Source organism: Mesoplodon densirostris, chromosome 1, assembly GCF_025265405.1.
Source record: "Mesoplodon densirostris isolate mMesDen1 chromosome 1, mMesDen1 primary haplotype, whole genome shotgun sequence".
NCBI classification, from domain to species: Eukaryota; Metazoa; Chordata; class Mammalia; order Artiodactyla; family Ziphiidae; genus Mesoplodon; species Mesoplodon densirostris.
In genome coordinates, this window is record NC_082661.1 from 200,373,008 (window position 1) to 200,399,403 (window position 26,396).

The 26,396-nt window shown below is 35.5% G+C and overlaps 1 protein-coding gene across 3 annotated transcripts in view; it reads right to left on the bottom strand.

Annotated features, from left to right (window-relative positions):
* MAPK10 (mitogen-activated protein kinase 10) overlaps positions 1-26,396 on the bottom strand; it is a 189,572-nt gene that overhangs the window by 67,625 nt on the left and 95,551 nt on the right. The window contains exons 4-8 of one of the 3 annotated variants that reach the window (XM_060093479.1): positions 20,291-20,420; positions 16,115-16,173; positions 14,905-15,043; positions 14,039-14,204; positions 924-995 (exon numbers count right to left, since the gene is read on the bottom strand). In XM_060093479.1, coding sequence (XP_059949462.1) covers positions 924-995; positions 14,039-14,204; positions 14,905-15,043; positions 16,115-16,173; positions 20,291-20,420 — 566 coding nt within the window. Of the gene's footprint in view, positions 1-923; positions 996-11,528; positions 11,601-14,038; positions 14,205-14,904; positions 15,044-16,114; positions 16,174-20,290; positions 20,421-26,396 lie in introns of all 3 variants that reach the window. The other 2 variants (XM_060093461.1, XM_060093470.1) reach the window with 2 other exon arrangements.

Here is a 26,396-nt window from a genome sequence, read left to right on the forward strand (position 1 = left end):
CTTTAAAACACCATTACTATATGCTTGATTTTGTTTTTGAATTATCATTTAAGTAATGATCATTTTATCTTTAGTATGGTGAGGATATAATATTTTCATAAATGACTACATGTAGGAGGATATTTAACTAACTAAAGAAAATAAGTTATTATAAACCCGTATACTAAATCACATTATCCATATCTTTTTAATACTGCAGAACCTCTAGAATCTTTAATTGTTAATTATTAGCTGCTTAAGAGAGGATCACTTTTACTTATTCAAGTGATGTAAATTTGGTCTCTTCAGATATTTCATATAATCATTACTATTAATGAGGTTTTAATTATTGTACTTGTTAATAATGTGGAGAAAATAAGAGCAGGAATGGAGCTATGATTCCTAGAAATTAAGTAAATGAGAAAAATAATTTTAGAAGATCAATTTAAAAATGAAATTCATATGAATGCTCTCTGATTATGTGTTAATAATAAACCTATTACATTTGTGAGTACACATAACTCTAACTGATAAAAGATTTCCATGCCAAGTGAATATTCTTATGATATAAAAGCATAAATATTTAGTCTTAAACTAAAAGATTTTGTCATTTATTATCTAGCTATGAATATAACTTAATTTTTAAAAATCTACAATAAAAAGTAAAGAGTATATCACTGTCATTAATTTCATAGGACTGAATTAAGGCAGACCTTTTGATAGCATGTTGAATGTTCCATATTTGATACTGTATTATCCACATAAGATCTTGCTAGGAGACAAGGTTATCCTACCATAATGCCAGCTGGTAAACATTTGACGTTGGAGTCTCCAGAACCCCTCTAAGGGCAGTGAGAATATACCATCATCGTATTGTATTGGACACCAAAATGAATTGATTGAGAATGATACCCATAGAGACCACTGGCTGCTAAGAAGGATACGATCAGTGCCAGGAAACAGCACTGCACCTTTTATCATTTCTCCCATGATGCACCCTACTGACCACATGTCAACTGAAAACAAAAATGAAATGAAGATAAACAAGACGACAGGAATAGAACAGCAAATAAACGAAAATACTTGCCTACCCATGCCATGGAGCAACACTCTGACCTTTTGCTGACGGGAGAAGAGGCCAGTCTTACAGTGCTTTAAAACAGTGGATGGGAAGAACACAAGAATGTCAGGACCCTCTCTGCTATGTAACTGAACTAACAATGCCACTCAATACCACCTAATGTATGATAATATTATTTTGCAATTATAATTCAATGATTAATTTAGTTTCTGATTTAAAAGGTCTCATTTGCATTCATCTGCTAGAATCCTACTGATTTGTATTGTAAATTATTTTAGATTGTGTTAATATGGGAAACATGCAAATTGGCTTTTCTTTCATTCTTTTGTATACTATACTTGGAGAAAAAACAAGAAAAGCTGAGCTGCCAGCAGCCTCAGAAGAAAGGGTTTCTTTTATAAAACACACTCACTCTTATTTATAAATATGAATAAATTTCCAGAAGTGAAATGCCAGTCCAAGAATGAGTGTTTGGAATATGCTGGTTCACTTTCATTGACTCCCATCAAAGGAGCATGCTTCTAAACTGGAAACCTTGTCTTATCCTCATAAGTGCAGTTGCTTTATAATGGTAAGAAATGCTGGCTTTCAAAACAAGGTGGTTTGACATGAAATGAACAATATGACTTAAAGAGGTGACACTTCTTCTGAGACTGTGAATCAAAAGAAACCTGGAATTCAAGGTGCAATTACAGTGGTCTCTCTGCTATTGCCAGTTATGATCCAGAACTTAAAACCAGGAAGCTAGGGCAGAGGATACTCAGGGAGGGGCAAAATGGGGAAGCAAGAAAGTGAAATCTCTCTTTAACTATACTCGGTTACTCACGTGTTCCTATTAAAACTCAGAAAGAAACATAGGTCATTCTTATGGGGGAAAATAACCTAGAAGAATAAGGGAAGTTGACGGGGAACAAATAGGGAAAGGCATTAGGATAGCAGCAGCACACTATAATTTTGCTCCAGTTACTCTTCAAATTACATCTTGTAATTTGGCAGTAACCTTACAGAATTCCTCATAAGATTCTTTCCAGTGTGAAAATCTCAGTCAGGTTAAACTCAAAGTTTCCAAAGTTTGAATTAACATCTAAACAGAGTGATCACTGCAAAGAAATGGTTACAGCTTTGAACGTGATAGCATACCCAGAGAAGCAAATTAGTTTTGCTTCCATTTTAGGAAAGCAAGTGACATGCAAAAATATCAGGGAAAGATAGAGCAAACAGTTGTGCATCCCTTTATTATTAATGCATTTGTAATTCCAGATAATATCTGTTTCACAGGAGGTTGGTATTGTGAGTAACTTGATTAAAGGGGGGAAAAAATCTCTGAAATGGTATTTGCTTTTGAATTGCAAATATTCTTATCATACTGACCAAAGTGGCCAGTCTAAGTTGTTATTTACCATGTATCTATTTTTTATAGATATTGTGGGAGAGATAGGTAAAAACTATACAGCTATAAACTCAGTAAGCAAGTTTTCTCTTGCCTGCATCCATTCAAACATTTGGAAAAGGCTATTTCTGCCACAAACCTATCTGCTAGTTAGAAAACTTCTATTTCTATTTTTTATTTAATGCAAAAAAAAATCTCTTCTATGTTATCTCTGGCAGAAACTCTTTTTTTTTTTTTTTTTTTTTTTTTTTTTTTTGAGGTACGAGGGCTTCTCACTGTTGTGGCCTCTCCCGTTGCGGAGCACAGGCTCCGGACACGCAGGCACAGTGGCCATGGCTCACGGGCCCAGCCGCTCTGCGGCATGTGGGATCTTCCTGGACAGGGGCACGAACCCGGGTCCCCTGCATCGGCAGGTGGACTCTCAACCTGCGCCACCAGGGAAGTCCAGAAACTCATTTTTTTCTGCTACAGAACCAACTCCATTGCTTTCTAATTGTATAACCTTGGCCAAGTTACTCCATCTTTCTTTTCATCCTCTAAAATGTGGATGATAGACAGTATTTATCATGTAAAATTTTTTTAAGATGTAAAAGGATTAGGCCTGGTAAAGAGCCTTCCACATTGCCTGGTACATAGTAAGTTCTCAATAAATGTTAGTTATGTATCATCATGTATTATATATGTATATACATATATAAATTATATTCATATACATATATAAGTATGTGTATAAATATATACATATATAAATTATATACATATATGCATATATAAATTATATATTGGAATTAAATATATATAGGGAAAGCTCTTTTTTTATATTTACATAATATTATATTGTATCTTGTATTTATATATATAATTAAGAAATTTTTTCCAATGAGGGAAGCTTACTCACTGGGCAATCCTTTTCACTGCTGAAACCACTTAGAAAGGCATTCCACATCACAGCTGACTCTCTGGAACTTCTCTCCATTATCTAAACAGGAATTACTCTGTTCCCTAATCCAAATAATAATCTTAAAATATGTGAATATAATCTATGATCTCCAACCACTCTTCTAAAACTGGAAAATTTTCATCTTTCAGACTAAAATCCCTTGATTTTCACTCTCCCTCACCTATGCCTTTAAACAACAGCAACAACAATAACAACAGATGATCTACATGGAACCTCAGTCCTGGTATTGCTTCAATCTCAGTTGGCTCTAGACTGTTGTTGGTTTAATAACTGCTATATCTCCCAGTTCTCATTTGTGTGGCTCTGCTGGATACAGATATTTCAAAGTAAAAGGAGAACAGTTTTGGAAATTTATCTTCATGTCAGAAGCTAAAATAGACAATAGATCACAAAGCTTTCACATAAAAATAATGCAGAGAGATATAAACTCAAGATGTGAACTACTGATGAATATATTGAATTCCGTTTTCTTTATTTAATGTATCTTTTCTGAGTAATAATGCCCTGGAAATCTCTCCAATTTCCAAATTCCATTTAACTTCCCTCACGATTCACTATTCCTACAGACTATCCATGCTTATGCCATGGAAATGCTAAGTCTTGTGCCTGGAAATGATAAGCTCTATTATTATAAATTACAAAAGTAGAGTATATGCACGTGAATTTATATAGATTTTTATTACTCAAGACAGGATGATTTCTCAAGCGAAAGTCATTGCACCAAATTTTATTAATTAGTCATCACAACTAAAACAGGAAATAGGCAATAAAAGAATTTGATACTAAATCTTGTTGGGACCAGGGGTAGTAGTAAGCCTTCCCTCATCTAATATGCATATCTGCTTATCAGGGTGAAACTGGATTATTCTATGAAAATTTCAAGATATTCCAATGAATACTGACTGTGAATAGACCTTAGAAGAAATTGGCAAATTCAATCACAGTTGGAAACTGGATTTTGATGCTTTCTGAGACAGTCTGATGTGGTATTTGGGTCTCCATAAGAGTTTTGTACACTAATGCTGTCGAGGTAGAATTCTGGTTGCTTTTATGGTTCTGATTCATTACATTTCCCCTCTCATCATCAGTATTCCCAGAGGCAGAGAGCAGATTCATTTGCAACTGTGACAGGCAGAAACTGAGTCACTTTCCTTAGAAGGAATGTTAAGTAAGTTTTGGTGTTACTAAAATATGGTTATAAGTTTTCTAGGTGAGAAAATCTCAAGTGTATTATTTGTCAGGCATTAGACTATACTAAATTATCTTTTTTCTACTCTAGCCAAGTGATAGAAATGATATAATATAGGTCGTGGCAGTTTACATCTAAATAAAGAACGCACTTTATTGCTACTTCCACACCCCAGTGGCTTGGACTGTGATCTATGATGGAATACTTTTTGGACGATGTGAGCTTCTAACCAGCAACCTGGCAGATGTTTCCTATCTAGGAGATTATGCAGCTCTGGTAACGCAATTGTGAGACTACACTGCTTTTCTCCTTAACTTAATTATATCTTTATTTAGCATAGGATTCAGACAATGGGCTTTGATAAATTTTCTTTCAACGAATACTTCAAAGTACAATAGGAAGAAGATTTAATATGGTTTTCTAAAATCTGAACATCATTTCTTTGAAAAGTTTGTTTTAAAAGTTAATATTTAATTAGATATTTTACAAAAGCACATTGTTTTAAACTTCAGCGCAAAGATGGAATTATAAAAGGCTACTGATATGTATAAATAAACAGTGAATGTACCTACTTTGCACTTGTGAGTCTCAGTAAAAAAATAATAATAAAAAAAAAATTCACAGAACACAATGCTAAATATTCTAATTCCAGGAAACAGAGGAAGATTTTCTCCTTGAGACTACCTGTTTAACTTGCTTTTCCTTCTTTATGACTTCTATGGCATCATATTAATGGCTAACCTTTATTTTATAAATGTCATATCATTGATTTGCTTTTTTAACAAAACAGAAGAAAATCCATTTAAACTTACAACAGAGGAGAAAATCTTTAGCTTTATGTTAAATTATAAATAAAACTGTAGACTATTGAATTTTCAAAATATTCTTTCATAAAAAGACAAACAGGGCTTCCCTGGTGGCACAATGGTTGAGAGTCCGCCTGCTGATGCAAGGGACACGGGTTCGTGCCCCGGTCTGGGAAGATCGCACATGCCGCAGAGCGGCTGGGCCCGTGAGCCGTGGCCGCTGAGCCTGCGCGTCCGGAGCCTGTGCTCCGCAGCGGGAGAGGCCACAACAGTGAGAGGCCCTCGTACCGCAAAAGAAAAAAAAAAAAAAAAAGACAAACAATTTTTTACTGCAACAAAATATTTTAAATTGTCATCTTTAAAATCGTGTAATTCTGCAGTATACACAAATAAGGAATTTAAAGAAATCCTGATGTTGAAAAAAAATTTTTTTTCTTTAAACTTTTCATGTTCTGATGAACAAATAGTAAATACTGGCTCTGAATGTCTCACATTATCACCAAATTAATTACAAGCTCCCTGAAGATTTGAGTAATTATCCTCACTTCATTCTGCACATCAACTTGAAGAAGTGCTTTAGTAAGTGACAAACTATTCATTTTCTTTCCTTTCACTGTCGAATTCACGGATAATTTTGGTTTCTCATCACTTAAGAATTTTTTTATTCTAGGTGGTCTTTTTGTTATTTCTATTTTTTATGGTTTACCTAATTCAATTTGAAGGTTATTTGGGCCAGAGTGCCTCCAAACTAACTTCATACCATAAAAACTGAAGTTCCTCATCTTTTTTTTTTCCTTTGCGGTACGCGGGCCTCTCACTGTTGTGGCCTCTCCCGTTGTGGAGCACAGGCTCCGGACGCGCAGGCTCAGCGGCCATGGCTCACAGGCCCAGCCTCTCCGCGGCATGTAGGATCTTCCCGGACCAGGGCACGAATCCGTGTCCCCTGCATCGGCAGGCGGACTCTCAACCACTGCGCCACCAGGGAAGCCCAGTTCCTTATCTTTTAAAGGTATTTACAGGTATGTGTATGTTTGTAAACATCTAATGTTTTATATATATTAAATGATATCATCACAGCAATCCTGTAAGGCAGGCAAAGGAGGTATTTTATAAAGTAAATTGAAGTTGGTCGGAGATGTCACATAACTAAAGCTAAGAGGACCAGAGTAAGTTCTTGGAGCCCTTATGCTCTGGAGACTCATTTGACTGCTGAAGGGAGAAAGAGTCCCATAATAGGTATCACTGTTCACAAACTTTGTCCTAAGGGCCATTCAGGCCAAGGGCAGTTTAAATGGAATAGAACAACTAGTGATTAAGGAATGTGTTTTGTTGTTTGCAGTTTTACCCCCTCAAGTAGTTCACTTTATTTTTGAAGATCTTTCAGTACTCTGCCTACAGAACTGTAGAGGGATAAGGAAAAATAATATGCTTTTAAACCTTTCTATATCCATTCCCGGGAGACAGGGGACTCCTGGGGGACCCAGCAGTCCTAGTGGAGCTTTGACCATGGTCACTTAATAGCTCCTCTCCAAGGCATCAAGGAGTCAAGGTCCATCTCCTCAATTTCTTCCTTCTGTTCCACCCCCAAAGTCTGTTCTCTGTGTCTTCCCTCACTTTCTGCCCCCTTTCTGTGTATCTCTCTCAACTCCTTTTATCACCTTCATGCCTTATCCTGCCCTCTGTTACATTCTGGCCTACTCTAAATTTCTTGGGAGAGGGATTTTGCTCTTATAACGCTGTCCTCCTCCCATCTGTTCAGATCACCTCAGAATCTCCAGCTCCCATTCTAGTGATTCCCGCCTTACTCTAATTTTCTCAAAGTAATAATCATAGAGAAGAGTATTCACAAATTCATGGTGAAAACATATTCTTTTAAGCAAATACAAAGAAAAATAATTAAGTCTTATTTTTTCAAACATTTGTGATTATTGGCAATTTGTTTATGGGTGTGAAAGAATGACTAATTTTTACATCCCAATTTTATTTAAAGTCATAAATTATGTATTATTTGAGTTAATGTTGTACTACCATAATATTAGATAGAAGATGCAGAATATAGCAATGTATTAGTTGCAAAAGTTTATTAGGAAGTAAGCAGAGTTATTTCAAAGAGGGAAGAAGGATTAAGAATATCTATCTGGACTAGATGGATATAATAATCCACAACCTCCAATTTTTGTTCACCTTACTTTGATTATTCCCAATTTTCATTTGTTCAAGTTTAGAAAAGATATGATAGTTAATCTGAGGATGTTTTCTTCATTTCTGCAAATATATTTTTGGCAAATCATTCTCTGTTCCTTAATAACCTGGCTTCTTGGAAAGGTTATATGTACATCCTTTTCTTTCTAACTGAAATTTCTCATGTCCTCAGAGGGAAAGGCAAGAGGCAGTGTTTTAGCAATCTGTCAGTTTTAATTGGAGATAATATGCTTGAGGTCCAGAAGTTTCAAATGAATATGGTGTGCCTATTTTTAACATTTCCCAGGTCCAGAGAACTTTGGCCAGAACTCAAAATGAAGGAATATCACAGACATTGCTCAAAAAAGGTGCTACCATTTGAAGTAGAATGGAAAACATAAGGTAGAAAAATATATTTAAAAGAAGCAGGATTAGGGAAAGAACTGGTATTATATGAAAACTATACTGGTATTATAATGAGACTTCAGTAATCAAGAAAACAGCATGCCCTGGTTGGGTTGTGGGGTAGATGGAAGGAGTCAGGAACTAGATAGTCCTTTAAAAAAACAAAAAACAAAAAAACTTCTAAGGAAGTATCATAAAACTGCTTTACTATAAGTTATTATTAAAAAAACCAAAATCTTAATGAAATATAAAGTCACTGATGCCTCTTATATGATCATTGGACTATGTAAATAAAATAATGGACCTGGCATATTTATTGTTCTCTGGCTTGAAATTCATCATGGGACCAAGAATTACTAGTGATACTATATATTTTGTCAGCATATATGCTATGAAATAGGTTTTAATCATAAAACCATAATGAAAATTGAGTGTATAATAGTGTATGTTTATATAATTAAGAAACTCTTTACACAAGAAAAACAAACACTTTATAAATGTTCCTTTGGATATTAAAAAAGCTAGCAAACTAATAAATCGAAAAGTAAATATGTATGTATGTAAGTTGCCAACACTTTTAGTCATCAAGATACTACCTTGTGATACCATCTGGATCGTATCAATAGTCAAGAACCCCACACAATGTTTCTCAAAATGCAAAATGTTTAATACAATTTTAACAGAGGAAAATAGCTAAAACTTCGGTCGTCAATGATAATTTCATAAGATTTTCCCCATTTTTCAAGGTGTTTTACTACTTTTACTTAGGGTCAAGATTTTTTAAAAGGAGCACTAAAAAGTTCTGTTCAGAGAGAGGAATAATGTTGATTATGATGATAGAGTATTATAACATCATTTTTCAGCCTCAGAGAAATTCAACAGAAATTACTCTGAATAATTCTAAGTGAATTATTCACTTTGATTTTTTAAGTCTGAAGAATCTTGGAAGTAGTCAAGGTATAAATTAGCATATACTAAAATTTGATATTACTTCCAGTAAATGCTGGAATCATTTCAATATGTTAAAATATTTGTATGATTCTTCTCCCTATAAATTAGCTCCATCAGACTTGTGTCTGATCATCATGGCCTAGTGAAGTCACTTCAGTGCTCTGATCCCTTTATTATTGGTAGTAAGCTCTAATCACAAAACGATAATAACTTCATATAAAAATTAATGAAACAATTCCACTCAAAAACATATAGTACATGTGATCCATTGTTTAATAGGGATTTCTATGGTTTAGTTTAATTTTTAAATATAGTCATGACTAAGACATTAAATTATAATTTTAATTGTAGGCAAAATGAATTCCAATGCATTTCATCTGAAAGTTATTTACCCATATTTAAGTAAAATTAACTTAAGCAAGATATTTTCCACTATAATGACTTTATGTAACTTCCCCACTGACTTATAGGCCAGCAATATATGGCACTAGGCTATCGGATACCAGTATTTTATATAATCATCACAGGAGATAAATGAATACAGAATACAAACCCTTATCACAATCTACATTTTGTGTATTGGTGTTTATTTAATTTCTAGGACCATATTTATCAAGGATATATATTTTATGTATTGATATTTGCACAATTTACTTACAGTTCTAAACATTTTTCTAAAAAATAAACTAGGATAAAAGGAAAAACTGACCTCCAAGAGAACAATTTCTGGAAGAATGTAGAATTATCAGTATGGTGCTATTATCTTTGCTTGTTTATCTGTAGGGTATTTTGGGTTCAAAACTGTTTTAATTTTTCCTAATTTTATTGGCTTTTAAATTTAATACTGCTAAAATAAGAGAAAAAGAACCCTGATAAATGCCTGAATTGCTAAATTAGATCTCAGAGAACCATGCTACATGGGAATCAAGCGACTGTAACAACAATGTCACACGGGAATGAGATATTTTGTAACATTTTGTCTTTGGGAATTGATTGAGAAGTTCTGGGTTTCTTCAATCTGAAATGTACTGTACCCCAAAGATAAAATCACACACACACGCACACACACACACACAAATTCCTACTTTTGTATGAAATCAATACATATGAATGTGAATTACAATATTGTCCAAACCAACTACATGATTTGTATGAAATTGATCCTCAAAATAAATTCAATAACTAATTTAAAGTAAAATGAAATATTATCATTTAACTATATAATCAAAATAAAAATTGAGATATTTTACATGTTTTCTTTTTATATCTTCAAAACCCAGTAGGCATTTTGCACATCTAACACCTCTGAATTCAGACTAACCATATTTCAAGAGCTAATGTGGCTAGTGGCTACCTATTGGATAGTATAGTTGTAGAAAATGTCATTACTATTATATTACTATTGGAATTTAGAGAATATCTTATTAATATACAGTAGAATAAATAAATGCCTACATTAAATGCATGGTCATTGTGGCATCAACTTTTTATTGTCAGATTTTTTTTATCATTGGCCTTTTCTTCTATTCCTACTAAATAATAATAATAATCTTTCTTACATTATAAGAGTTCTTAATAGAGCTTTCTTATTAATCAAATACAATACTTAACAGTTATGGATCACATGTTTACTGCCGATTTCTAAAACACTTCCAATAAAAAATTTCCAAAATATATTGAACTCACTCTTGCATTATTGTTGTTAAAGTTCTCAGTTGTTGTACTTAGATTTGCACAATTGTTTGTTAACAGGCTATTTCTGTATTTATAAAAATATATTTTCTATTAATATGTAAGCTTTCTTATTGATATATTACAAACACATATATGTGCCTTCGTTAAAGAGTGAACTTTTGATCCTTTCAGAAATATACCAGCTCTTTTAACAATTCCAAATCAGAGATACCTGTTCAGAAATTTCTGATGGAATCTAGTAGAAGACTAAGTGGTAGAACACAAATCAACTCTGCTTTTTTTTTTTAATTGACTATACTCCTCACATTGTATATTTCATTTCTTTAATTCTAAATTCCATTGGAAAAGCATGTCTAAGTCACATCTCCAAGTCAGATGAGGAAAGCCTATTTTAAACCCACCTGACCTCCAGCAATTTGAATAATAATTATGATCTTTAAATGTGGAAGTTCTTGTTTGAAGGAAGATGTGCTATATTAAATTATTTAAGACTGGATATAGTGTCAAGGGTAATTCAAATTAATAAAGGCGTGGACAGAAGCTTAAGATGTCAGCAAGTAGAGAAATAATTATGCCTAAATTTGTTGCAGCATAAAATGGTTTTAGAAGGGAGATGGATAATATTTGCAAATAGTTACTGCTATTTTGAGTTACAGATAAGAAAATTTAAGAAGAAAAAAACCCATTGAAAATTTAATTAAAACAAACCATTGAGGTACGTAGTCTTCAGTACTGGTCAGATTAGAGAAATAATCACTTTTTTTTTAGTCACAGTTATACCACTTACCCAACTCTTTGCTTCTATCTTTACTCTCCTGGCAAAATCATTATGTGTTTAAAGGGAGAGAGAACAAAACAGGTAAGGCTGCAGCAAAAAGGTACAAGGATACAGTCCCTTCCTGGAAAGAGGATTTTGTGGCGAACCATTTCTCCCATAATGCATCCCACAGACCATATATCCACTAGAATAAGAGAGAGGGAAGTGAAGAAAAGGGAGGAAAGTAAAGTTAACTAAGATAATTGATCTCTGAAGGAGGAGGAAAAAGAACAGTTTGATTAGAAGGTACAAATTTTGTCTCCCACCAAAAGTTGGCCTAAAAGGTGAGTTAAAACCAACAATATAATATCACATAAACAATATCTAGTATAAGAACTCAAATTAATTTTTTAAAGTTACTTTATGAGTGCTTTAGATTGCCCTTTAGTGCCATAAAATAGTAGCATGGAAAAGCAGCAGTTTAACCAAAACTATCTCCATGCCACGTGACAGCTAAAAGCCACCAAAGGGTTTTCGATGTCATTTGCTGGATGCAGAGAAAGTAATCTGAATAGACCCTTAGGGGCGGCTGTTTCCATTTTCTATTCTATTCAATTACACGGAATAGGGCAACTAGAGACCTCCTTTTTCTTGGTCCAAAATAAGGTGCATGCAACCAAATCCAAGAAACTAGGAAATGGCTGGAACCATGGTTTAGGCAGAAATATTGGAATCCCTGGTATTCAAGACTTAGTTTTTCCTTCAGAAGTTATTCTTGTAAATAAATACCAGTTTTTGTTTCTGTTTGAAATATTTCAAGAAAAAAGATGCATAAATAATTTGCACATGTATAAAGGAATCATGACATAAATAAAGTATTAAAGGTGTTAAAAAGTTGTTACACACATATGTTCCTCAATTGTCATACTTGTTAACAAAACAGGCTTCACCTTCTCTTACTAATCTTTACCCTCTTCCAACTTGCTTTTTAGTAAGGACAAAGGGAACTCTGGGGCAGAAACATTAGGCTAAAATGTTCCTTGGGGAAGGAAGGCAGGGTTCGGTGCACAGGGTAGCTGGGCATGCCTGTTGTCAGAGCAAGCAGGTTTTTCTGCATGATAACCTTTATCCCATATGGAGGTGAGAGCAGCACAAGGGTGCTAGGTGTGCTTTCTGCATGGATCAGGAGAAGCCAAAAAACTAAGGCAGCAACTTGCAATCCTTTCTAATGAGGGAAGAACAAGGGATGAGATCACATGCCATCTGTACAGCAAAGGTCTGAAAATCCATAATAGCAAATTCAGAACACCCTCCCCCCAGATTCTTGTAGATTCCTGATTTCTTGAATTTTTTAATTTGTTCCCATTTTGATTTTTTAAAAATAACTTATGAAGAATGTATACAACTATCTTCTTTTCCAAATAAGTTAGGTGTGGTATTGCCTTGGGAAGAGGACTAGATTTTCCTCTTCCAAGTCAAAATGGATTAGAATTCTGCCATTGACCAACAAAGTAAACTTGACCTTCCTAAGAACTTTTTCCCTTCCTCTGCACAAATGCACAAAAGTATTGGCTCTCTTCTAATCTGGAAGGGCACAAAGAAATTTTTTAAAACTTTGGTGGTCAGGGAATTTTCATAAAAGTACTCTGTAGCACCTACACATAAAAATACAATGATAATTATTTCTATAAAACTTATAGATTGCCAGGAACTAAATAGAATAGAATATCAAAATGAGTATGAAAGGTACACTGAGTGCATATATACAATTCTAATTTAAGACAAGTTTAATTCCTAAATATAGTGGATGTGTTTCTTAATACACCTCATTACTTATTAGAGATATTCTTTTCAAAATAATATATTGCAATGCTTTCTAATAAGTATTTTTATAAATGCTTCATTTTAATAAAATCAAATTGAAATACATTTTGAAGATTCTTTCTACCTTTTCTTTTAAAGTGTTAATGAGTACCAGATTTTCTTCATAAAATCAATAGCATAAAATTTAATACTTTTCTCTCTCTATGGTTTTAGAATTTATAAAAACTTACTAGGCAATTGCTACCTTAACTATTACTTATGGAACACTTTAAAGTATTAAAGAAATTCTTATCCAACTTGAACAATTTGGATTATTCTAAATTGACTGTGCATTGAGCATTTGTGAATATTCTTGCTCCAAGGATTTGTGGTATCTTTTTGTTTGTCTTTTCCTAAGACTAGAGCCATCAATTTAAGAAGTGACATAAAGCCAAATGGCTAAATGCAGTAGATAGATTTCTTCCTGTTTATACTCACTTTGAGCTGAGCTGCCACCTAAATAGTAATTTTTCTCAATATCTATAGCATGTATGTTAATCAGTATCCACTTGACTGTTTAATCAGACTCCATTTACAATTCTTTTTAGCTATGATATTTCAGTGTTCTTCTAACCAAGCTTACTTCTCAGAAACATCCTTTACATGTTTAATGAGTGATTCTTCATAGTAACATTTTTTTAAAAACCTCTGAATGTGAAAGCTGGCAGCCTTATTCTTTAAAAGTTCATATACATGAGAGAGAACATTATTATTGGCTCTCTAAAACACGTACTCATTTTCTTCACAGTTTCTTTGGCTGGTACTCAGAAGCATCCTTACCGTTCTCCTTGTAGCCCATTCCCAGAATAACCTCGGGGGCCCTGTAATAACGTGTCACCACATAAGGAGTCATCATGAAGCTTGTGCCTGCTGTCCTGGCCAGTCCAAAGTCTAGGATTTTCAATGTACAATCAGACTTGACTACAATGTTACTTGGTTTCAAGTCCTGACAATAGGAACAAGAGAAGATATTAAAAGCTAGCATCGAATGGAACATGTGATTTCCATCTACTCAATCAACATGGCAGTCTTGCAATAGCACTGATGGGTGCCTGCCTGCCATTGACTATAGAGCCCTATGTAAAGCAAAAGAGTACTTCCCAAAAGAAATTTACAATTAGTTTTGGGATTTCTTTGTTTTAACATCCTCAGAAACTTCTTTAAACCCAGAAGAGAATTGTATCATTTTTATAATTTAGGCTCATCTTGGGAAGAGGGTTTTAGAAAAAAAAACATCATTTATTGTCATCTGTTAGGTTTCTCCTTATGGCAACATAAACCTTTTAGTTTATACTTCATTTCTAGGCCAGACAGAAGAGCAGATCAGGGCTGCTGTCTTTATGTGACCAGAAACAGTGGAAATGAACTGTCTTGTTTCAGCTGCACATATGACTCTGCCAATCAGAATTTCTGAGAAGCCTTGGAAGCTGACTCTCAATGAGCTGAAACAAAATGTTAAACAAAACCAACTACAGTGTGCTAAAGTCTCTTCCTACACATTAGTGAACTATGTGCTAAGTCTATAGTAAAATAAATGAAGTACATTATATTTAACCAAGCTCCCCTACATAAAGAAAATAATCTACAGTTGCTCTTTCTCTTCTCCACAAGCATCTTCATTATAATTCTGGACTAAGTATTCTTACCCTGTGAATAATTCCAGCAGAGTGAAGGTGCTTGATGCCACACAACATTTGGTATAGCAGGTAAGACATTCGCTCATGGTCTAACTCCATCTGAATCACCTGACACAAGTTGGCATCCATCAGTTCCATTACTAAGTAACTGCAAGGTAAGTCCACATTGTAAGTTCCAAATCACAAGACATGTGAAGTCCTTCAAAAAAGTCAGGATTCTCTCCTAAATCTATAAGTTTCTGAACTTCCCAGCTCAAATTTTGACTGGATTAAGTATATGAAAAACCTCCAAGTATTGCATGTACGTTAGCTATGGTAACTCTACCACAAAGATGTTAATAGAAATAACATTTATTAGTGTGTGGTTCCTGTCCATATATTTTGTACCTTCATCTTGTTCTCATTTTACCCTGAATTCCCTGAACTCTTTCCCGTGTATTATGATTACAAATAAGAAAAAAAATTCAGAATAGCATCTTCCATTAAATGCAAGGTATCTGTGTTAAATAAGACAACGTGCTAGGATTCACTTCCTCTCCTCTGCTTATTGTCATTATACATCTGGAAGGTTTTTTTACACAAAATCAAAGGCACCACAAAAATAGAAAGAAAGATTAAGGATGATTTTTTATCGTGTCCGTCATTAATATTTCTCAAAGTGAATTGACTCATTCTAGAAAGTTCACAGAATAAATTAAAAATAAGTGAAAATAGGGCTTCCCTGGTGGCGCAGTGGCTGAGAGACCGCCTGCCGATGCAGGGGACCTGGGTTCGTGCCCCAGTCCGGGAAGATCCCACATGCCGCGGAGCAGCTGGGCCCGTGAGCCGTGGCTACTGAGCCTGCACGTCCGGAGCCTGTGCTCCGCAACGGGAGAGGCCACAACAATGAGAGGCCCGCGTACCGCAAAAAAATAAATAGATAAATAAATAAAGTAAAAATATAGAATAAATAGTAAGGCTTCCCTGATTCTGAGTGAACTAAGAATATGGGGCAACAAATCACAAAGAGCCATAAGGCCAGAAAGTAGCAGAAGTGTCTTTCCAGGAAGAAGCGGCAGAAACAGAACCTTCTCTCCTGTCACTGGATCCCTTTCATTTGCCGCCAGTTCTTACCTCCCTTTGATCTCTACAAGGGATTTCACTCATCTGATTTTTGTCAATATCACTTGAGTTATTTGAATGTTATGCTCCCCCTTCCTTCATGAGTTTTGTTACTTACACATCTTGGAACTCCTCCAGCGTTTTCTGGGGTGTGAAGACATTTAATAAACTAATAATCTGGAGAAGAGACAGTGGAAGGGAGAGAAGAAGGAGAGAAAGAAAAGGGGAGAAAATGAATTATTTAAAAAGCATATTTGAACAAGCACTTATTCCAACTCAAAGTCACATATTAGTGCTATGGTGGATATAGAAAAGTCGGCAAAATTTTCTAGAACTGTCTCACAGAACATTCAAAAACGTATTCAGAAAGGACATGTAATCTGTCTTCAGGTTAAAATGCAATTAAAAAGCTCAAATTCTTAGGCAGAGAAAATAGTCATAGAAGATATATGACTGTGATATTGCTTTAGAGTGTGATTCTCCTTAGTAAATATAGGGTTGTAATGTAACTAAACAAAAAAGAGGAAAAGCCATGTAAGAAAAGTAAGGCAGCAGTGAAATAACCAGCAAGACTTAGCAAGGCTATGTCTTCCTCTAAATGAAAAGGTGGTGTTTAAGTCAAGGAGATGTTCTACGTTAAGGAGGTATTATAAGTCAAGAGTTTTTTGTGTTGTTACTTTAGTTTTTTTGCTTCTATTTCACACTCAAATATTATTTAAACTAATGCTCCAATGGTATGTGTGGGGAAAGGTATATCCTGGATGATATCAATGATGAATTTAATGACAAATGTATTTTAAGTTATAAAAATGATTTTTTAAATTTTTTGTTTCCTGCTTTAGTTATTTTATATATTAGGTAGTAAAGAAGTTTACCTTCTAGCATAAGTAAATGTTAAAAGGAAAAAAAACTTTGTTTTATGCAAATAGATTACATACATAAATAACTCAAAATTGTCTTTCAGCTAAATATTCTGTACTAAAGTGCCAGTGGGAAATAAAAATAAAAAATATAGATAACAGACCTCTACTCATAGGATGGATGCAACCATTTCACAAAAACAAATTTAAGATTTGCACATCTTTAAAACATGAAGTAATGAATTTCAATAGGGTTCATAAGTGGTATAGAAACACAAAGTAATAAACAAAACAAAATGATTTTCAACATCGGAGAAATGCAGTCAATCTAAGGAATGCTTTAGGCCTTCAGTAGTTTTCAATTATTGAGGAATTACTGAGAAAAAAATCACAACACCCATCCAATACTTTCATATATATATATATATATATATATATATATATATATATACAGGGTAATCGTTATAACATATCAAAAAACGCAAGATTATCTCTTCTGAAGCAACCTTGCAGCATGGAATATGCATATGGAAATAAAACTGTTTCAAAATATTTTTAAAAAATATTTATTTACTTATTTGGCTGTGCCAGGTCTTAGTTGCAGCATGTGGGATCTAGTTCCCTGACAAGGGATCAAACCCAGGCTCCCTACTCGGGGAGCATGGAGCCTTAACCACTGGACAACCAGGGAATTCCCTCAAAATATTTTTAAAACTTGTGATTAAAGTGCTTTGCTATTCTGTATACTTAGTTATGGTGTGTATTGAAAAATGTCTACAGCTCTCGTTGGAACTGTGAGCCTGTGTTTATAGTACTTAATCTTAGAAAGTAATTCATTTTGATATTTGTTCAAACAAAAACATCAGAGACTGTGTGTGGGACACACACACACAACACGTACAAACAACCCTTAAAGATGAAAAAATGCTAATCCATATTATCTGGTGAATAAATAATCTAGGTAATCTAAATTAATCTAGAAAATAGCATTACAATGTTAAATAAATCAAGGTTTATTATTTTAAAAGGTAAATTCCCCACTATATATTCTTGTATTCCCCTTTTCTATGCTCTTGTTTTAACACCTTCATTGTCTTTGATTTTCCTCTGAGTATTCCTCCTCTGTTCTTTCTTTGATCCCTTATAAATCCTAACTCCTATTAATAACCAATTAAAAATCTTATCTTTAGAAACAGACCATCACAGGTATTTCCATTTAGTTCAAACGTTTTCAGGCAGGAATCTGATGCAGTTCCTTTTTTTATTCCAACACATTAAAATGCACAGATGTGAATCAACGTCTGTCATGGCCCCACAATCATACCAGCTATCACTTCCTAGAATTGTGTTCATTTTCTAAATGGATTGTCTTCTTTATTATTGAAAACTTAATTGGGGTTGCTTCACTATTTTACATTATTTTCCTCAGCATTTCCAGCGTTCTTCATTCTGACTACTTGTAGTTAGTATTACAAGCAATAATGTGGAATTTGCATTTGGTTGTCAGTGAACTTCCTTTCTGTTAACAAGTTCCAGAAATTTATTTCCCTAGATTTATATACATACATGCATACAAATATATGTACATACACAAACATATGCACATACACACATAGCAGGTAGGATGCCATTTACAAATTATTATTTCAATTTGGAAATCCTTTTTAGGTAACATAAATGTGAACCCCCATATCCCAGTCAAGAATGGGGAGTAGGATTCCCTCAAATTGGCAAAGTAAGTAGGAATTTTTCCGCAATGTATTTATTGCATTATAGGGACTGGAGGGAGGATTAGGGAAATATAAATATTCAATATATGAAAACAAAAAACTATTGAAACTTCCCATGCAGTTGTTTCATTGCTTGTGTCCATCCATCTTCCATTGCCTGTGGTACTTCTCATCCTCTTTGCTATCATAAAAATAGATTGCATTGCTCATGTGGTTAATCTTGTTCCTGCCTTTATTTCACATACTGAAAGAACAAATTGCTTTAGCAGATGATCTTTCTTAGTAATCATCATTTCTAACATTTCTAGATTCCTTTCTAGAAGTATCATGTTCCTTGCCTGGCCAAATCAGACATGGGTACATTCTTCATAAAATTTCTCTTTCTGAGTGAGGCCTTTCCTGCTAAACCTATTTAAAAGAGTAACCCTACCCACTCTGCACTGACCAGTATTTTTTTATCTTTCTTCTTGGTTTTGTTTTCCTTGGTAGCACTTATTACTATCTGACATTCTAAACATTGACCTACCTATTTTGTAGACTGCCTTTCTCTTCCCAGTAGAACATGAGCATTGCATGGGCAGGGATTTGTCTCTCTTGTCTTCACTGCTGTATGTTTAGCATCTAGAGCATCTAGATCTATACCTGGAACACTGTATTCATTTAACTGTCAAATGACTGAACTAAAAAGTCATTGGAGTAGAGTAATCGGGGGAAAAAGAAACACTGTCATTGGGCCTAAATCCACATATTTGTATTTTAAATATCTTTCAACTAAACACTCATACATTTGCTTCTACTTAGTACCTTATGACAAATTCAGCTGTTTATAAAACTGCACTGATAATTTCATGTATTCTGTGATTTTCATACTCAAGAAAAACTTTATGAGTTATTATTATAGTTTTATAATAATTTATTTTTATTATATGTTTATATGTAATAAATTATATATAAAATATTTATTAGAATTTATTTATTAATTGTCTTTATTAAAATAAGAATTATCTCCCATTTATCCTTACTAAGAAGAACAGGAGCACAGAAAGAATTCTAGAGGCCTTTGCCGGTGTTTGAAGATTACACTCTGGAGTGAAGAAAGCCCTGTAATGGTGTTCCCTACTTAGTTCCAATGTGAAATGTTCTTGACAAGCCTGTTCTGAAGTACACTACAGATAGGTCCCTGCATGTTTGCCCAACCCTACAAAAAGCAAGATGCCAAAGCACAGTGTGTACACTGAAGAGTTGGAGGACACTGCCAGACTATAGCTAAAAGTAAAAGGAGATAAAAATCTTCACCTGTTAATAATTAAATTTAAATTTTTTATAAAGAAACGTAGCATATTGTTCTTTAAGATATTTTTGGTTTGGTTTTGGTTTGTTTGGGTGGGTATTTTTTTAATTTATTTTGGAAATGTATGAAGTTCTCTGGTTAATTTGGAGCAGGATAACCAAATACGGTTAATTTCTTAACAGGGAAATATCTATCAGATTCAGCCCCTCCATGCCATATGATTTTCAGATGATTTTTAAGAAGAAAGCTACCATGAGCACAATGAAAGCAAATGTAGCATATGGGCAGGATAAACAATCTTAAGGGGCAAAAATTGCAAAGTAAAGAAAGCTTTTCCTACTCAAGTTGGCATACTGATCTTTTTTTCCCAATCTCACCACCTCCTACCACAGAGCTTTAAAATAAGCACTCACGTTTTTATGGTTCACACACTTCATGAGGACCAGCTCCCGGTAAGCTCTCTTGGCATGCGTTTGGTTCTGAAAGGGTCTGCTGAGCTTCTTAATGGCCACATTTCTGTCAAGAACAGCATCATACGCAGCACTGCAGAGACCCAAGACCAATCCAGAATTAAGAACAAAGGAGCCCTTAGAATTCCCGCCTACCAAACTAAAGATACAGATAAGGAAAATACGTTTGGAATACTACTCAAATACCTGCTTCTCAAGCCACATGTCAATCAGGCTGTAAATAAAGACGTAAGAGTGACTAGTATAGAAACATTCTACTTGCTAGGAAAAGAAAAAGAGTATCTTGCCCAGAAAACAGCATGTAATTGCATCAGTGAGTCGGGGACAAAAGAAAGAAAAGTGCTCAACTTTCCCACTGACCATGCGACTGTGGCAAGTCATTTAATCTCTCTGGGCTTGAATTTCTCATTCACTAACATGTGATATTTAGCTGTAAAACTTTATTGTTCTTTGATCGTTTTCAGTGGACATTCATTCTTTCCCCACTCACAGGACCAGTTTTTGTTTTTGTTGTTGTTGTTGTTGTTGTTGTTGTTGTTTTGTGGTACGCGGGCTCTCACTGTTGTGGCCTCTCCCGCTGCGGAGCACAGGCTCCGGACGCACAGGCTCAGTGGCCATGGCTCACGGGCCTAGCCGCTCCGCGGCATGTGGGATCCTCCCGGACCGGGGCATGAACCCGCGTCCCCTGCATCGGCAGGCGGACTCTCAACCACTGCACCACCAGGGAAGCCCCCACAGGACCAGTTTTTAAGGTGTGACATTAATTGCCATGAATGCACAGGTGGGCTGATGCTCAAAGTGCACTCATTAACAATAACAAACCTTGGAATAAGGAAGGCAGTCAGAGAGGGTTTCAGAAGCATAAATCATTACATTTAAATACAAAGACAGAAATGAATGCTACTAACATTTGAAGCTTTCAAGCCATTTGAGAAGAATTTACTATGCTTTATGTTTCTGCCATACTCAGAATACATGGGTTTAGGGATCAAATGAGGAAGTGAATCTCTTTTTGCTAAATATTATACCTAATGAACCCTCTCACAAAGTTTTGTCCATCTCCGCAAATTTGGGTTGTCCTGGACTTTGTCTTCGTTGCTAGGAAAGAAGGGAGCAACCAATATCCTATTGATCTGTTGAATTGGAAGTGACATTAACCATTTAGAGCTCATGCCACTAAAGTAAAAGATAAATAAGAGGTTTGCTGTATTGCAAATAGACTCACAAGAGAAGTTTGGACAAAGTCTTAGAGTTCATCTGGTCCATGCCTGCATTTAATACTTATTCCTCTCCAAAACACCTCCATCAAATTTTGACCAGTTTCTGCTTGAGTATCTTCAAAAACATGGATCCCTTTACATAAAGGCAGCTCATTCTGTTTTTGGAAAGCTCTTAGAGTTAGAAATGTCATCATTCTAATCAACAGAGTTGTCTCTCTGTGATTTCTACTAACTACTGTCAGCCCTGCCTTCCAGGGCAACTCAAAATAAAGTATTCCCTTTACATCATGACAAGCCCATAATGTTTGAAATCTATTAAAGGACCTTGCACAACGTCTGGCCTACTCTATAAGCACTCAGTAAGCACTCAATAACTCTTCGCTTTTCTTATTCCCCCTCTAGGTCTTTTCTTTCTTAAGCTAAATGGTCCTACTACCATTTGTCAGAGTGCGATTTCAAGTCCTAGTACCACCTTGTCAGCTTCCTCTGAATATATTACAGTCTGTTGATGTCCTCTGAAAATGCTATTGTTACTCTAAGCATGGAGTGTCAGTGAAGACTAGGGAAAGGCTACCAACTCCTTCATTTATTCACTTGCTTCATTTATTCATTCTGTTGACACAGTTAATACAGCTAAGTCTGTCCTGGTTTCCTTGATAAATGCATCACACACTATTGATTCACAGTGAACCTAAGCTAATTAGAAATACTGTCTTTTTAAAAACTTGTGCTGCTATTCAACTCTGTATTTTAGCACTGGTACTTCTTTTCTTTTGTTTGTTCTGTTCTTGTTATCAATGTCAGCACAAGTAAAGAGTCAAATGGGCATACATCTTATAGGTAGTGTACAAGGGCAACAGTGAATTTGGAAATACAGGAATTAAACTTGCTTTCTGAAAGCTGAGAAATTGTGTCAGCAGGAAAGTGCTCAGAACAGTCACCTTAAAGAGGAAGACTAAATTTTAAGCCAAAACAACTTAGGTGAAGTCATTAAAATATCTAAAGAAAGAATAGCAATTAGTCATGTGGGCCTAGGAAGGAGTCAGAGAGGTAAATTCTGGTACTGCCTGGTGAAATAAGAAAGTGTGCTCTCAGGTAGGTCCAGGGATCCAGTCAGCCAGGTGGACATCCCTACTGTGACTGTCAGAGGCTACAGCCAGTTAGCAATCTGATCTGTGTCTCTTTAGTCTGATTCTATCCTCTGCAGTCAAAATTCTACTCATGAGGCTCTCCTTCAGAATGCTGCATATAAGAATTATGCCCATATTTGGTTAGCTTGACTACTGCATGTCTCATAATTTAATAAATCGGAATCTGGTTTCGTGTGTGAGCTTTCAGTGAGGCTTGTCGATGTGAGTTTGAGTCCCTGAAATACTGAACAGATCCTGGAGACAGTAGGCCCATGTGGGATGACTGAGAAAATGCTGCCCTCTGGGGATCTTGGCAGGTTCTGGCCAGTCTCTCCTAGAAATTTTGTGATGTTCTTTCTCCCTCTGGTACCTCTTTCTTAAAGAAATTCTAGGCCTGAATCTCAACACTACTGCTTACTAGATGTGAAGCTATGAGCAAGCCACTTACACTTTCTGGAATCAGTTTCCACATGCTTAAAAATGGAGGTAATAACAACCTGACCAGATTGTTATAAGAAGTAAATGAGGTAGTAATGTATCTACAGCCCCTTGCCTAGAGTGTGCACTCAATAAATAATGACTATTACTATTTTTAAAGTCAATGTCCTTGCTGGAGTCATTGTGTAATGCAGGGCAGGATAAGATATATATATAATTTTTTGATATTTATCTGCTATAATTGGACATGTATCTACTAATCAGCAGTTTTAAATCTTTCTACTAATTACAGATCCATTCAACTATACCACTGTCCTGAGCATATTTCACAAGTTTATCCTATGTTATAAAAGTCTGGGACAAAAGCCTTGTTAAAATCCAGACACATAGAGCCACACAGTTCTATTACCTACCACTTTAATAAGCTACTTGGTGTGATTTGTTTTTAATGAAACCCCTATTCCCAGTCATCACTACATCCTTTCTTAATGACTCTCAGGGTATTTTTTCTAACCAATACTAAGACCAATATCAAGTTCAGTAGGTGTCTCTTATAACCTCCTTCTTCCTTCTAAAGAAATAACGTTCACCTATCTACAGTTGTATGGAATATGGTGGTTTGGCCCATTGAACTTCCATTTACTCCCTTGTATCACGCCTTCCTGTACTGAAGAGACTTGAGAGACACACATGCAATTCCTAGATGCTTTTTCAGCTAGTACTCTGGATTCCAATATGGTCCTGCCAAGCAGATGCAACCGTGGGAGATTTGCAAGGCAAAAGTGAGGGTGGTCATCTTCTAACATTTCTTAGTTAGCAAGCACAGTCTCAGGAAGATGTGAAATTTTCTTCTGAAGCAGTGATTCATGTCATTTTCCAGAATCCTGGGAGAGAAGATGGTTTGAAGCAGAGGCAACAGTGGTCTCCAGAGCCCAGTCACCAGCATGATGGAGTAGTGATGACGGTAATAATGAGTGCACAGTTCCAGCTCTGTGATTTTCAAATCTCGGTTACAATCATGTATTCCAGAAGTTCACTTTTTTTAGGATACTCTCAGAGGTTGGGGCTCCCATGGTGATTCATCTCTCTCATGTCTGGGAGTCCTTCCAGGAAGCCCAGACTAGAGTTCACTTCTCCAGGCCTTCCAGTGATTTGTAAGCACCCAATTTACTGTATTAAATCTTTGCCTACTTACAATGTTTCTGCCTCCTGCCATGAACCCTGGCTGACACTACAATCTTTCCCATTTTCTGTAATTCCTCAGTGATTACTGGCAGCAGTTTAGCAAATACATCTGCAAATTGGAATCACTGGTTGCTGCATAGTCACAAATTAATGTCTGAAAGTTTTTTGTTACTCTGAAGTCCTTCTTTCTTTGAATCTTGGACTATAGAATTTTACTTTATTTCTTTCAGTGGCTTTTCTTTTTTTTCCCTTCATGCTGGTAAAAAAAGAGATAAATCTTTATGAAGGTTTTTCAGCAACTTCTAGCAACTTTCCAGCAATTCTGCTGAAAATTTTCTAGCAGTTTCTTAATATACTCACTTCCACGTCTACCAGGTTTATTCATGAAAGAAAGATACAGCCTTCTTTTGTTATGCTCCTGTCATTTAATCCAGTTTTATGATGCAATAAAGCTATGTTTACCTCCTTGAATGTATTTATATAAACACACACACACACACATCCCTGTAGGCAAGTCTTACTCTCAACATAAAATCAGTTGTTTTGATTGTTTTTTCCTTCTGGAAATTGCAGACAACCTGTTGCAAAGTTTTCTTCTTCCTAAGTCATAATTAGTTATTTGATAATTTCTCTTGTTCCCCTTCCCTATCACATTTAAAATGTTCTTGATCAATATTAACATGTTTGTGGGCAAAAAATTTAAAAATTAACTAAAAAATCCCTAGGCATTGTGAGAAGAACTTTATGTCTTAAAAAATAAAAATTAGAAAACCTTATCATTGGAGCATCTTAAACATCTTAAGCCATAGCTGGGCAAGCCAAATTCTGTCCTGGAATATACGCTGCACCCTTCACTGTTCTTTTCCCATGTTTCCATATTCTCACTTTGACCTTTACCAAAGGCCTGGACTTTAATTGAAAACTATCAAAAAATCTCTACCTCATGCCCTCAAATATCTCACTTTCATGCCCAAACATTATAGTCCCTAGACATGCTATCAAGACACTGATTCCACCACAGAGAAACATGTTGGCCAACCCGCAAAATCACCTCTGCCTCAAGGCTTTTGCATTGTTCCTTCTGCCAGGAATGCTCTTCCCACGTCCTCACTTGCCTGACTCCATCTTGTAATTCAGGTTTCAGCCTAAATATCATCTCCTCAGTAGAGGCCTTCCCTAATCCCCATATCAAAAGTCAACAGCTGATTTTTTTGACTAATTTGTCATTGAATTGCTTGGCTATATCAATTTGGTTATATTTTGTTAGAGATACTTTTGATTACAAGTAATAGAATTATGACTAATAGTGGCTTAACTATTAAAGATCTTCATTATATCATACAATGGAAAGTCTAGAAGTAGGCATATCCCAGTTTCAGGAATACGTTATAACTCTCATGGGCCCTAGGCACTTTTGGCTTCCGATTTTCTGCAAATTGTTTCTAAGCATGTTGAAAAAACAGCCAATAACAGAAATCCATTAGTGCATCAAAGAGAAGTGTAGGTGCTGTGATGCACTGCTAAGATTCCCCTTCAGGAATAAAGGACTTTTTATCCCATCTGCTGGGAATGCTGCTGGCACACAGCCTCTCAGCTCTTAGTCCCCTATGGTTATAACCTTAGCTGAAAAGAGCTGCCTAACTGAAGTTACACTCTCTTCTTGGGCAGCCTTCAATCAGCGACTAAGAAATCTGGGATTGTGAAAGTCTGGCCACCTCACCCCAACTCAGGACAGCTAGGAAGGCTCATTCTCTCTTCAAAACTCCCAAAAGGGCCAGCTGAGCCATCCACTGAGATTTCATTGCAGCTGAACTTCTGACTTTGCTTCCTTTCCACAGCTGTAAACCCCCAAACACTCCCTAATAAATCTGCATACGATACCATCTCAAAGTGTATTTTCTGGGGAATGCAATATTTGACAAGCAGTAACTCATGACCAAATACAGCAATAAGCTGTGGAGTCCACCTGAATCTTTTTCTAAGCAAAAGGCAGGGTCCCATTGTGGACGAAGGTGGCTGGGCTCAGAGCTCAACACCAAGAAAGCCATTTCACCTATGCAACAAACTAAGCTAGAT